The 13,795-nt window shown below is 49.8% G+C and overlaps 1 protein-coding gene across 1 annotated transcript; it reads right to left on the minus strand.

Moving 5' to 3' along the window:
- Nucleotides 1–3,208: 3,208 nt before the first annotated feature.
- LOC119963590 (inactive carboxypeptidase-like protein X2) lies at nucleotides 3,209–10,789 on the minus strand. The gene is made up of 3 exons (XM_038792920.1): nucleotides 10,652–10,789; nucleotides 4,221–4,320; nucleotides 3,209–3,432 (listed from the first exon to the last, which is right to left on the minus strand). Exons 1-3 carry the CDS (start codon nucleotides 10,787–10,789, stop codon nucleotides 3,209–3,211), a joined length of 462 nt encoding a protein of 153 aa, XP_038648848.1.
- Nucleotides 10,790–13,795: the final 3,006 nt, after the last annotated feature.

Raw genomic sequence — 13,795 nt, forward strand, 5'->3', positions numbered from 1 at the left:
ACTCTGGTTAGGGGAGTGGGGGATAAGGGTGTAAGGGTATCTGACACTGTTCTCTGGTTAGGGGTGTGGGGTAATTGTGTAAGGGTATCTGACACTGTCTCTGGTTAGGGGTGTGGGGCAAGAGTGTAAGGGTATCTGAGACTGTCTCTGGTTAGGGGTATGGGGGTAAGTGTGTAAGGGTATCTGACACTGTCTCTGGTTAGGAGTATGGGGGTAAGTGTGTAAGGGTATCTGACACTGTCTCTGGTTAGGGATGTGGGGTAAGTGTGTAAGGGTATCTGACACTGTCTCTGGTTAGGAGTGTGGGGTAAGTGTGTAAGGGTATCTGACACTGTCTCTGGTTAGGGGTGTGGGGTAAGTGTGTAAGGGTATCTGACACTGTCTCTGGTTAGGAGTGTGGGGTAAGTGTGTAAGGGTAACTGACACTGTCTCTGGTTAGGGGTGTGGGGTAAGTGTGTAAGGGTATCTGACACTGCCTCTGGTTAGGGGTGTGCGGTAAGTGTGTAAGGGTATCTGACACGGTCTCTGGTTAGGGGTATGGGGTAAGTGTGTAAGGGTATGTGACACTGTCTCTTGTTAGGGGTGTGGGGTAAGTGTGTAAGGGTATCTGACACTGTCTCTGGTTAGGGGTGTGGGGTAAGTGTGTAAGGGTATGTGACACTGTCTCTTGTTAGGGGTGTGGGGTAAGTGTGTAAGGGTATCTGACACTGTCTCTAGTTAGGGGTGTGGGGTAAGTGTGTAAGGGTATCTGACACTGTCTCTGGTTAGGGGTATGGGGTAAGTTTGTAAGGGTATGTGACACTGTTTCTGGTTAGGAGTATGGGGGGTAAGTGTGTAAGGGTATCTGACACGGTCTCTGGTTAGGGGTATGGGGTAAGTGTGTAAGGGTATGTGATACTGTCTCTTGTTAGGGGTGTGGGGTAAGTGTGTAAGGGTATCTGACACTGTCTCTGGTTAGGGGTGTGGGGTAAGTGTGTAAGGGTATGTGACACTGTCTCTTGTTAGGGGTGTGGGGTAAGTGTGTAAGGGTATCTGACACTGTCTCTAGTTAGGGGTGTGGGGTAAGTGTGTAAGGGTATCTGACACTGTCCCTGGTTAGGGGTATGGGGTAAGTGTGTAAGGGTATCTGACACTGTCTCTGGTTAGGGGTGTGTGGGGTAAGTGTGTAAGGGTATGTGACACTGTCTCTGGTTAGGAGTATGGGGGGTAAGTGTGTAAGGGTATCTGACACTGTCCCTGGTTAGGGGTATGGGGTAAGTGTGTAAGGGTATGTGACACTCTCTCTGGTTAGGAGTATGGGGGGGTAAGTGTGTAAGGGTATGTGACACTCTCTCTGGTTAGGAGTATGGGGGGTAAGTGTGTAAGTGTATCTGACACTGTCTCTGGTTATGGGTGTGGGGTAAGTGTGTAAGGGTATCTGACACTGTCTCTGGTTATGGGTGTGGGGTAAGTGTGTAAGGGTATCTGACACTGTGCACGGGTCAGTCTGCTGTTATTTGTGCATCTCTGTCTGTGCTTCAGCGGCCTGTTTATGTGTCTGCGCATCTGCGCTTTTTTGTGTGTGTGCACGTTGTGCACCTGCGTTTGCACGTCGGTGAACCGGAGTGTGTGCACGCATCAGTGTACCAGTGTATGCGTGCATCAGCGTGCGTGCACATCTGTTTGTGTATGCATGTCTGTCTTTGTGCGCATCCGCCTGTGCCTGCATGTGTGTATGTGTGTCAGTACGTCTGTGTGTTTGTGTCTTTCCGCCTGTAGGTGTGCGCGTCGATGAGCTTGTGTACACACAGCAGTATACCAGTGTTTGTGTTTGTGCCTGATTGTGTATACGCCTGTTTGTGTGCATACCTCTGATTGTGTGTACGCCTCTGATTGTGTGTGTACGCCTCTGATTGTGTGTGTACGCCTCTGATTGTGTTTCTACGCCTCTGATTGTGTGTGTACGCCTCTGATTGTGTTTCTACGCCTCTGATTGTGTGCGCGCGCCGGCTTGTGTGTACGCCTCTGTTTGTGTGCACACTCTGTATGGGCGCCTCTGATTGTGTGTATGCCTCTGATTGCGTTCATGCCTTTGTTTCTGTGTGCGCCTCTGATGGTGTGTACACCTTTGTTTGTGTGCACGCGTCTGTTTGTGTGCACATTACTGTGCCTGTGTGTGCACTTTTGTGTGCCTGCATGCATTAGTATGTGTGTGCGCATCTGTGTTTGCATGCATCAGGGTATGTGCGTGTGTGTGCCTATGTGCATGAATGCATCAGTGTCTGTGCACGTTTGTGTGCCTGTGTGCGCATGTCAGTGTCTGTGGGAGCGCGCGTGTGTGTGTGTGTGTGTCGCGTGTATCTGCGTGTGAGTCAGTGTGCATGTATGATCGTGCTTCTATGTGTGTGCACTCGTCACAATGCCTGTGTGCCTGTATCTGTGTGTGTGCTCACTTGTGTTTGCGCATCTGTATATGTGTACGCATGACTGTGCCTGTGTATGTGTGTAGCTGTGTGTGTACGTGTGTGTGATCATGTCAGTTTGCCTGTGTGTTGGTGCACATGTGTGTGTGTGCATTTCATGTATCTATGTCTGTGTGTATGTGAGGGGTGGGGTGTGTATGTGAGGGGTGGGGTGTGTATGTGAGGGGTGGGGTGTGTATGTGAGGGGTGGGGTGTGTATGTGAGGGGTGGGGTGTGTATGTGAGGGGTGGGGTGTGTATGTGAGGGGTGGGGTGTGTATGTGAGGGGTGGGGTGTGTATGTGAGGGGTGGGGTGTGTATGTGAGGGGTGGGGTGTGTATGTGAGGGGTGGGGTGTGTATGTGAGGGGTGGGGTGTGTATGTGAGGGGTGGGGTGTGTATGTGAGGGGTGGGGTGTGTATGTGAGGGGTGGGGTGTGTATGTGAGGGGTGGGGTGTGTATGTGAGGGGTGGGGTGTGTATGTGAGGGGTGGGGTGTGTATGTGAGGGGTGGGGTGTGTATGTGAGGGGTGGGGTGTGTATATGAGGTGTGGGGTGTGTATGTGAGGGGTGGGGTGTGTATGTGAGGGGTGGGGTGTGTATATGAGGGGTGGGGTGTGTATGTGAGGGGTGGGGTGTGTATGTGAGGGGTGGGGTGTGTATGTGAGGGGTGGGGTGTGTATGTGAGGGGTGGGGTGTGTATGTGAGGGGTGGGGTGTGTATATGAGGGGTGGGGTGTGTATGTGAGGGGTGGGGTGAGCTCACAGGCGTCATCCACTGCCTCTGGGTTTATGAAGCCTTTGACCTTTAGAAACCAAGCCTTTTTGCCGAGCACCCTGGGAGTCTGAACTCCGCGTCAAAACAAAGTCACATATTGTTGGACGACTGTCAAATCGAACACGGCAAGAACGAGTTAACGGTACAAAGCCCTCAGCCTTCGCTGTAACCTCATAATTTCCTGGATTCAGCAAACGCCAGTAATCTCCATCGGCAGCTGTGTGAGAGAAACAAACCAGAGGTTAATAGCTCGAGTATGTACTCTGACCCTTGACTATCGCACACTCCAGGGTGAATCCACACTGACCCCTGACCCTCATCCTCTTACTAGGTGAATCCACACTGACCCCTGACCCTCATCTCGAAGAACACCCACTCTGATGCCTGACCCTCATCCTCTTACTAGGGTTAATCCATTCTGACCCCTGACCCTCATCCTCTTACTAGGGTTAATCCACTCTGACCCCTGACTCTCACCCTCTTACTAGGGTTAATCCACTCTGACTCCTGACCCTCACCCTCTTACTAGGGTTAATCCACTCTGACCCCTGACCCTCATCCTCTTACTAGGGTTAATCCACTCTGACCCCTGACCCTCACCCTCTTACTAGGGTTAATCCACTCTGACCCCTGACCCTCACCCTCTTACTAGGGTTAATCCACTCTGACCCCTGACCCTCACCCTCTTACTAGGGTTAATCCACTCTGACCCCTGACCCTCATCCCAGGGTGAGTCTATTCTGACCCCTGACCCTCTCACTGAGGCACTTTCAATTGCGACGCGAGAGCGAGGTCGTTAATCAAAGGCTTTAATAAACAGAGAACAGGACAGCATTTGAGAGAAGTGTGCTCGCCACATGGAGCCTTATCCTATATACTGTTTCCTGGGGGCGTAGCCAGAGGCGGAGTCCCCCAGGGTTACAAGCCTCTTAAAGGGGCAAGGTATTAAAGGTAAATACCGTTCATCACACTCACTTATCGTTAACTTTGAGCCTTGACCCTTACCTGTCCGTATATCATGGTTAATCCCGTCGACTGCAATGGTCGCTCCAACGATGCCGATATTATCACCATCTCTGACAACACCCTTTATGCCACGGTGCACCTACATAGGAACAGATCACAGGTCACAATCCTGACCAAACTCCTGAGGTACAGGGTGGGGAGTGAGTGATGTGAGAGGGCTAAGACTTCACACTTTATAGAATCACAGAATCTACAGCACGGAGACAGACCCTTCGCCCAAACTGGGGTCCATGGCAACCAGAAAGGAGACCGAAGCTAACTCTGTATATGGCCCATATCCCTCGAGACCTTTCCTGTCCATGGATCTGTCCAAATGTCTTTTCAATGTTGTCAATGTCCCTGCCTCATCCACTCCCTCCGGCAGCTCATTCCCCATACGTCCCACCCTCTGGGTAAAAAGGCTGCTCCTCAGGTTCCCATTAATTCTGTCCCCTCTTAACTTAAACCTCTGCCCTCGAGTTCCCATCTCCCCAGCCCTGGGAAAAGGATTGAGTGCATTCACCCTATCCATGCCTCTCATGATCTTATCACCTCTATAAGATCACCCCTCAGTCTCTGACACTCCAAAGGAATAAGTTCCAGCCTGTCCAATCTCTCCCTATAAATCAGTCCCTTGGGTCCCGGCAACATCTTTGTAAATCTCTTCCACACTCTCTCCAGGTTAATAACATCTTTCCGACAACAAGGAGACCAAAACTGAACACAATACTCCAGGTGCGGCCTCACCAACATCCTGTACAACTGCAACATAATTTCCCAACTTCTATATTCAATGCCCTGACTGATGAAGGCCAGCAGCCCAAAAGCCTTCTTCACTGCCCTATCTACCTGTGTCTCCACATAGAACATAGAACAGTACAGCACAGAACAGGCCCTTCGGCCCTCGATGTTGTGCCGAGCAATGATCACCCTACTCAAACCCACGTATCCACCCTATACCCGTAACCCAACAATCCCCCCTGAACCTTACTTTTTTTAGGACACTACGGGCAATTTATCATGGCCAATCCACCTAACCCGCACATCTTTGGACTGTGGGAGGAAACCGGAGCACCCGGAGGAAACCCACGCACACAGCGGGGAGGACGTGCAGACTCCGCACAGACAGTGACCCAGCCGGGAATTGAACCTGGGACCCTGGAGCTGTGAAGCATTTATGCTAACCACCATGCTACCGTGCTGCCCTACCGTGCTCCACCTTGACAGAACCGTGCAACTGAACTCCAAGGTCACAGTAGCACAGTGGTTAGCACTGTTGATTCAAAGCTCCAGAGTCCCAGGTTCGATTCTCGGCTTGGGTCACTATATGTGCGGAGTCTGCACGTTCTCCCCGTGTCTGCGTGGGTTTCATCCGGGTGCTCCGGTTTCCTTCCACAAGTCCCAAAAGATGTGTTGTTCGTTAATTTGGACATTCTGAATTCTCCCTCTGTGTACCCGAACAGGCGCCGGAATGTGGCGACTAGGGGCTTTTCACAGTAACTTCATTGCAGTGTTAATGTAAGCCTACTTGTGACATGAAAGATTATTATTATCCTGTTCCCTGATACTCCCTCAGGCCCTACCATTCACCGTGAAAATCCTGCCTTGATTTGACTTTCCAAAATGCAACACCCCACACCAATCTGTATTGAACTCCATTTGCCATTTCAAACTCTGTCTTTCCAAATGCCTGGATATCTGATCCCTCAGAATCCTCTCCAGTAACTTACCCCCACAGATGTTAGCCTTCCTGGTCTATAATTCCCAGCTTTTTATTTGCAGCCTTTATTGAATAAGGTCACAACAGTTGCTGCCCTCCAGTCTTCTGGTACTTCACCCGTGGCTAACGATGATGCAAATAAATTCACACCTCTTTAACCTGGGGTTACCCCTCTCTCTGGATCTGTAATGATTTAATTACCTGCAAATGCTCGCATTCCAAGCATTGTCTGGCATCTCTGACTTTGTCTATATAAATGTTTCTGGAACCTTCCTCTCCATTCACCTGAGGATTTAACCTGGTGTTGTAAGACTTCTTACCGTGCAAATATCTCAGCCTGGGCTTCCGCAATTCCTTCTCTCGCCTCACACAGTGTTCTTGGATATACCTGGTCAGGACCAGGAGATTTATCCACCTTCACACGTTTTAATACATCCATCACCTCCTCTACTGTAATGCAAACTGTCCCCAATATATTGTCATGAACCTTCCCAGGTTCCCAAGTCTCCATGTCTTTCTCCATGGTAAACACAGAGGAGAAACATTCATTGAGAACCTCTCCCATCTCCTGCGGTTCCACGCATGTTTGTCCACTTTCATAGATTATCATAGAATTTACAGTGCAGAAGGAGGCCATTCGGCCCATCAAGTCTGCACCGGCTCTTGGAAAGAGCACCCTACACAAGGTCAACACCTCCACCCTATCCCCATAACCCAGTAACCCCACCCAACACTAAGGGCAATTTATCATGGCCAATCCACCTAACCTGCACATCTTTGGACTGTGGGAGGAAACCGGAGCACCCGGAGGAAACCCACGCAGACACGGGGAGGATGTGCAGACTCCGCACAGACAGTGACCCAAGCCGGAATCGAACCTGGGACCCTGGAGCTGTGAAGCGATTGTGCTATCCACAATGCTACCGTGCTGCCCTTACTTGCTACTTTGGCCCTTGAGAGGTCCTATTCTCTCTCTTTATTCTTTTTCCTTTAATATACTTAAAGGATCCCTTTGGATTCACCTTAATCCTCTCAGCCAAAGCTACCTCATGACCCCCTTTTGGGGGAAATTCGAGAATTTCCTTCTCGAGTGTCCTCCTGTATTCCCTGTAGACCCCCAGGGAATCGCTGGATTCCAGCTGCTCGTACCTGAGCCATGCCTCCTTCTTTTTCCTGGCCAAAACCTCAATGTTTTGTCATCCAGGGTTCCGTACTCCTGCCAGCCTTGCCTTTCACCCGAACAGGAACAGGAACATACACCATTTGGAGCATTGTGAGCAGTTATGGGCCCCGTATCTAAGGAAGGATGTGCTGGGCCTTGGAAAGGGTCCAGAGGAGGATCACAAGAATGATCCCTGGAATGAAGAACTTGTCTTATGAGGAACGTTTGAGGACTCTGGGTCTGTGATCGATGGAGTTTAGGAGGATGACGGGGGATCTTATTGAAACTTACAGGATACTGCGAGGCCTGGATAGAGTGGACGTGGAGAGGATGTTTCCACTTGTAGGAGAAACTAGAACCAGAGGACACAATCTCAGACTAAAGGGACGATCCTTTAAAACAGAGATGAGGAGGAATTTCTTCAGCCAGAGGGTGGTGAATCTGTGGAACTCTTTGCCGCAGAAGGCTGTGGGGCCAAATCACTGAGTGTCTTTAAGACAGAGATGGATAGGTTATTGATTAATAAGGGGATCGGGGTTATGGGGAGAAGGCAGGAGAATGGAGATGAGAAAATATCAGTCATGATTGAATGGCGGAGCAGACTCGATGGGCCGAGTGGCCAAATTCTACCCCGATGTTTCATAATCTTATATAGACCCTGAACTCCAGTAATTTCATTTTTAAAGGCCTCCCACTTGCCGCAGGTCCTTTTGCCATCAAACAAGCTGCTCCAATCAACTGTTGCAACCTCCCGGGATGATGCCAGCACGAGCTGGCGCACCCGCGCATGCACCAACTCGCGCCGTCCGGCGGAGGCCCTTCGGCGCAGGCTGGCGTGGCGCAAAGCCCCTTTCCCGGCAGCCGGCGGGGTGCAAACCATTCCGGGGCGGGCCTTAGCCCCTGAAGGTGCGGAGGATTCCGTACCTTTGGGGCGGCCCGATGCCAGAGTGGTTTACGTCACTCCGTCCCGCCGGAGTTGCCTGCCCCGCCGATTATGGCAGAATCCTGCCCATGGTCACTGGTCCCAAAGTGGGCCCCCACCGTCACCTCAATCACTTGGCCTGATCTATTTACCAAGAGTAAGTCACGTTTTGCCCTTTCCCTATAGCTGTATAAAACCTTGGTTAGGCCGCATTTGGAGCATTGTGTTGCAGTTCTGGTCACCACATTATCAGAAGGATGTGGAAGGTTTGGAGAGAGGGCAGGGAGGGTTCAGCAGGATGCTGCCTGGTCTCCAGGGTGTTGGCTATCGGGAGAGGGTGAATAAACTGGGATTGTTTTCACTGGAAAGACGGATACTTTTCCCCAGGGTAGAGGGGTCAATTACTAGGGGCCATAGGTTTAAGGTGCGAGGGGCAAGGTTTAGAGGAGATGTACGAGGCAAGTTTTTTCCACAGAGGGTAGTGGGTGCCTGGAACTCGCTGCCGGAGGAGGTGGTGGAAGCAGGGACGATAGTGACATTTAAGGGGCATCTTGACAAATCCATGAATAGGATGGGAATAGAGGGATATGGAGAAGAAACGTCCCTGGACGCTCCTTACAAATTCTGCTCCATCCTACTCCTCTAGTAGTAAGTGTGTCCCAGTCAATATAGGGATTTCCTCCAAATCGTTTATATTCACCACGAACAACAGAGGCCCCAGCACAGATCCCTACGGAACACCACTCGTCACAACCTTCCAATCAGAAAAACACCCTTCTATTGCTGTTCTCTGCCTTCTATGGCCGAGCCAGTTCTGTATCCACCTTGCCAGCTCACCTCTGATCACGTGTGACTTCACCTTTTGTACATAGATGATTTGGAGTTGGGGACCAAGGGCAATGTGTCCAAGTTTGCAGATGACACTAAGATGAGTGGTAAAGCGAAAAGTGCAGAGGATACTGGAAGTCTGCAGAGGGATTTGGATAGGTTAAGTGAATGGGCTAGGGTCTGGCAGATGGAATACAATGTTGACAAATGTGAGGTTATCCATTTTGTCAGGGATGGCATTATTATTTAAATGATAAAATATTAAAGCATGCCGCTGTTCAGAGAGACCTGGGTGTGCTAGTGCATGAGTCACAGAAGGTTGGTTTACAGGTGCAACAGGTGATTAAGAAGGCAAATGGAATTTTGTCCTTCATTGCTAGAGGGATGGAGTTTAAGACTAGGGAGGTTATGCTGCAATTGTATAAGGTGTTAGTGAGGCCACACCTGGAGTATTGTGTTCAGTTTTGGTCTCCTTACTTGAGAAAGGACGTACTGGCACTGGAGGGTGTGCAGAGGAGATTCACTAGGTTAATCCCAGAGCTGAAGGGGTTGGATTATGAGGAGAGGTTGAGTAGACTGGGACTGTACTCGTTGGAATTTAGAAGGATGAGGGGGTATCTTATAGAAACATTTAAAATTATGAAGGGAATAGATAGGATAGATGCGGGCAGGTTGTTTCCACTGGCGGGTGAAAGCAGAACTAGGGGACATAGCCTCAAAATAAGGGGAAGTAGATTTAGGACTGAGTTTAGGAGGAACTTCTTCACCCAAAGGGTTGTGAATCTATGGAATTCCTTGCCCAGTGAAACAGTTGAGGCTCCTTCATTACATGTTTTTAATGTAAAGATAGATAGTTTTTTGAAAAATAAAGGGATTAAGGGTTATGGTGTTCGGGCCGGAAAGTGGAGCTGAGTCCACAAAAGATCAGCCATGATCTAATTGAATGGCGGAGCAGGCTCGAGGGGCCAGATGGCCTACTCCTGCTCCTAGTCCTTATGTTCTTATGTTCTTATGAGGAACCTTGTCAAAGGCTTTGAACACGGGTCCCTGGTGCTGGATTGGATTTGTTTACTGTCATGTGTACCAAGGTACAGTGAAAATTCCAGGCATATCATTCCATACATGAAAAAAACATAGGACATACATAAATACACAATGTAATAATAATAATCTTTATTGCCACAAGTAGGCTTACATTAACACTGCAATGAAGTTACTGTGAAAAGCCCCTAGTCGCCACATTCTGGTGCCTGTTCGGGTCACAGAGGGAGAATTCAGAATGTCCAATTCACCTAACAGCACGTCTTTCGGGACTTGTGGGAGGAAACCGGAGCACCCGGAGGAAACCCACGCAGACACGGGGAGAACGTGCAGACTCCACACAGACAGTGACCCAAGCCGGGAATCGAACCCGGGACCCTGGCGCTGTGAAGCAACAGTGCTAATCACTGTGCCAGTGTGTGTAAATACATGGACAGACATCGGGTGAAGCATGAGTGTAGTATTACTCAGGCGAGAAGATGTGCAAAGAGGTCAATTCAGTCCATAAGAGGGTCATTGAGGAGTCTGGTCCCATCCCATCTCGAGTTCGCTGTGGGACTGATAATAGAAAATTGGATTGCTCTGTAGCTGAGGGAAGGGAAACACACCACAGGTTATAAAGGGGGAAGCAAATAAAACCCCTTTTCACTTCTGGATGGGTTGTGAGAGGGGAAATTGCAGCTGTTTAAATTAATACCCCCCCCCTCCCCCTCCCCACTGACAGGCGTAGTGAGGAGCAGTACATGCCACATACTGACCTGCTCCATATAGATTAAAAGGGACTCTTTATTATTTTCCCACTCTGTTGGAAGCTCACTCTGGTGAGGGTATTTGTCACAACTCAATTCGATGGTGATTTCAAAGCAGTTTGTGTGCAGGTAGCTGAAGTCATTCATACCTGGAAAGTAGCAGAGGAACAATAGGTCACCAGAGCATCTTCCAAAATCTCAGCAACTTCCTAAATCACTTTACATCCAATGTAATCACCATGACAGTGGCAGAAACTCGCCAGCCAATGTGTGCACAGCAAGATCCCAAAAAACAGGCAAGAGAAATCTAAATAAACAATCACTCTTCAATCTCGGGACACATCGTCATTGGCAGCAACACAATTAATTCGCAATTCCTAATTATCATTTGCTGAGAAGTAATTATCAAACAGAATATCAGGGAAAAGGCAGACGATGATGAAAATGCAAACTTAAAATTCCTAGCCTCTGACCTGCCCTGGTAGCCACAGTATTAATGTGGCTGGGTCCAGTTCAGTTTCTGGGTAACCCCCAGGATGTTGATTGTGGGGATTCGGCGATGGTAATGCCATTGAATGTCAAGGGGCGATGGTTAGATCCTCTCTTGTAGGAGATGGTCATTGCCCGGCACTTGTGTGGCGCAAATGTAACTTCTCCCTTGTCAGCCCCAAGCCTGGATATTGTCCAGGTCTTGCTGCATTGGGACAGGGACGGCTTCATTATCTGAGGAGTTGCGAATGGTGCTGAACATTGTGCAGTCAGCCGCAAACATCCCCACATCTGACCTTATGATGGAAGGGAGGTTATTGATGAAGCAGCTGAAGATGGTTGGGGCCTCGGACACTATCCTGAGGAACTCCTGCAGTGATGTCCTGGAGCTGAGATGATTGGCCTCCAACCACCACAACCATCTTCCTTTGTGCCGGGTATGACCCCAACCAGCGGAGAGTTTCCCCCCTGATTCCCATTGACTCCAGTTTAGCTCGGGCTCCTTGATGCCACACTCGGTCAAATGCTGCCTTGATGCCAAAGGGCAGTCACTCTCACCTCACCTCTGGCATTCAGCTCTTTTGTCCATGTTTGACCCAAGGCTGTAATGAGGTCAGGAGCTGAGTGCCTTTGGCGGAACCCAAACTGAGTGTCCGTGAGCAGGTTATTGCTGAGTAAGTGCCGCTTGATAGCACTGTTGATGATTCCTTCCATCACTTTGTTAATGATGGAGAGTAGACTGATAGGGTGCTAATTGGCTGGGTTGGATTTGTCCTGTTTATTGTGTACAGGACACTCCTGGGCAATTTCCACATTGCCGGGTAGATGCCAGTGTTGTAGCTGTACTGGAACAGCTTGGCTAGGGGTGAGGCAAGTTCTGGAGCACAAGTCTTCAGTACTATTGCCGGAATATTGTCAGGGCCCAGAGCCTTTGCAGTATCCAGTGCCTTCAGCCATTTCCTGATATCACCTGGAGTGAATCGTATTGGCTGAAGACGGATATCTGTGATGCTGGGGAACTCCGGAGGAGACCGAGATGGATCATCCACTCGGCACTTCTGGCTGAAGATTGTTGCGAATGCCTCAGCCGTGTCTTGTGCACAGATCTGCTGGGCTCCTCCATCACTGCACGGGTGTCTATAGACTGCGTTACTGAGTGAACTCACTGCACGGGTGTCTATAGTCTGCGTTACTGAGGGAACTCACTGCACGGGTGTCTATAGACTGCGTTACTGAGTGAACCCACTGTACGGGTGTCTATAGACTGCGTTACTGAGGGAACTCACTGCACGGGTGTCTATAGACTGCGTTACTGAGTGACCTCACTGCACGGGTGTCTATAGACTGCGTTACTGAGGGAACTCACTGCACGGGTGTCTATAGACTGCGTTACTGAGTGACCTCACTGCACGGGTGTCTATAGACTGCGTTACTGAGTGAGCTCACTGCACGGGTGTCTATAGACTGCGTTACTGAGTGAGCTCACTGCACGGGTGTCTATAGACTGCGTTACTGAGGGAACTCACTGCACGGGTGTCTATAGACTGCGTTACTGAGTGACCTCACTGCACGGGTGTCTATAGACTGCGTTACTGAGTGAGCTCACTGCACGGGTGTCTATAGACTGCGTTACTGAGGGAACTCACTGCACGGGTGTCTATAGACTGCGTTACTGAGGGAACTCACTGCACGGGTGTCTATAGACTGCGTTACTGAGTGAACCCACTATACGGGTGTCTATAGACTGCGTTACTGAGTGAACCCACTATACGGGTGTCTATAGACTGCGTTACTGAGTGACCTCACTGCACGGGTGTCTATAGACTGCGTTACTGAGTGAACCCACTATACGGGTGTCTATAGACTGTGTTACAGAGGGAACTCACTGCATGGGTGTCTAGTGGCTGCGTTACTGAGTGAACCCACTGCACGGGTGTCTATAGACTGTGTTACTGAGTGAACTCACTGCAAGGGTGTCTATAGACTGCGTTACTGAGGGAACTCACTGCATGGGTGTCTAGTGACTGTGTTACTGAGGGAAATCACTGCACGGGTGTCTATAGACTGCGTTACTGAGTGACCTCACTGCACGGGTGTCTATAGACTGTGTTACTGAGTGAACCCACTGCACGGGTGTCTATAGACTGTGTTACTGAGTGAAGGCACTGCACGGGTGTCTATAGGCTGCATTACTGAGGGAACTCACTGCATGGGTGTCTATAGGCTGTGTTACTGAGTGAACTCACCGCACGTGTGTCTATAGACTGCGTTACTGAGTGAACTCACTGCATGGGTGTCCATAGACTGCGTTACTGAGGGAACCCACTGCACGGGTGTCTAAAGACTGCGTTGCTGAGGGAACTCACTGCACGGGTGTCTATAGACTGCGTTACTGAGGGAACTCACTGCATGGGTGTCTATAGACTGCGTTACTGACTGAACTCACCGTACGGGTGTCTAAAGACTGCGTTGCTGAGGGAACTCACTGCACGGGTGTCTATAGACTGCGTTACTGACTGAACTCACCGTACGGGTGTCTATAGACTGCGTTACTGAGGGAACTAACTGCACGGGTGTCTAGTCACTGTGTTACTGAGGGAACTCACTGCACGGGTGTCTATAGACTGTGTTACTGAGGGAACTCACTGCACGGGTGTCTATAGA

This window comes from Scyliorhinus canicula, chromosome 3, assembly GCF_902713615.1.
Source record: "Scyliorhinus canicula chromosome 3, sScyCan1.1, whole genome shotgun sequence".
NCBI classification, from domain to species: domain Eukaryota; kingdom Metazoa; phylum Chordata; class Chondrichthyes; order Carcharhiniformes; family Scyliorhinidae; genus Scyliorhinus; species Scyliorhinus canicula.

Excerpts from the sequence above, each read along its gene's own strand:
- LOC119963590 (XM_038792920.1), bottom strand. The coding sequence starts at position 10,789 with ATGAATGACTTCAGCTACCTGCACACAAACTGCTTTGAAATCACCATC. Across the intron at positions 4,321-10,651 it reads TTTTAATCTATATGGAGCAG|GTGCACCGTGGCATAAAGGG; the intron begins GTCAGTATGTGG and ends GTTCCTATGTAG. Across the intron at positions 3,433-4,220 it reads TAACCATGATATACGGACAG|CTGCCGATGGAGATTACTGG; the intron begins GTAAGGGTCAAG and ends TCTCTCACACAG.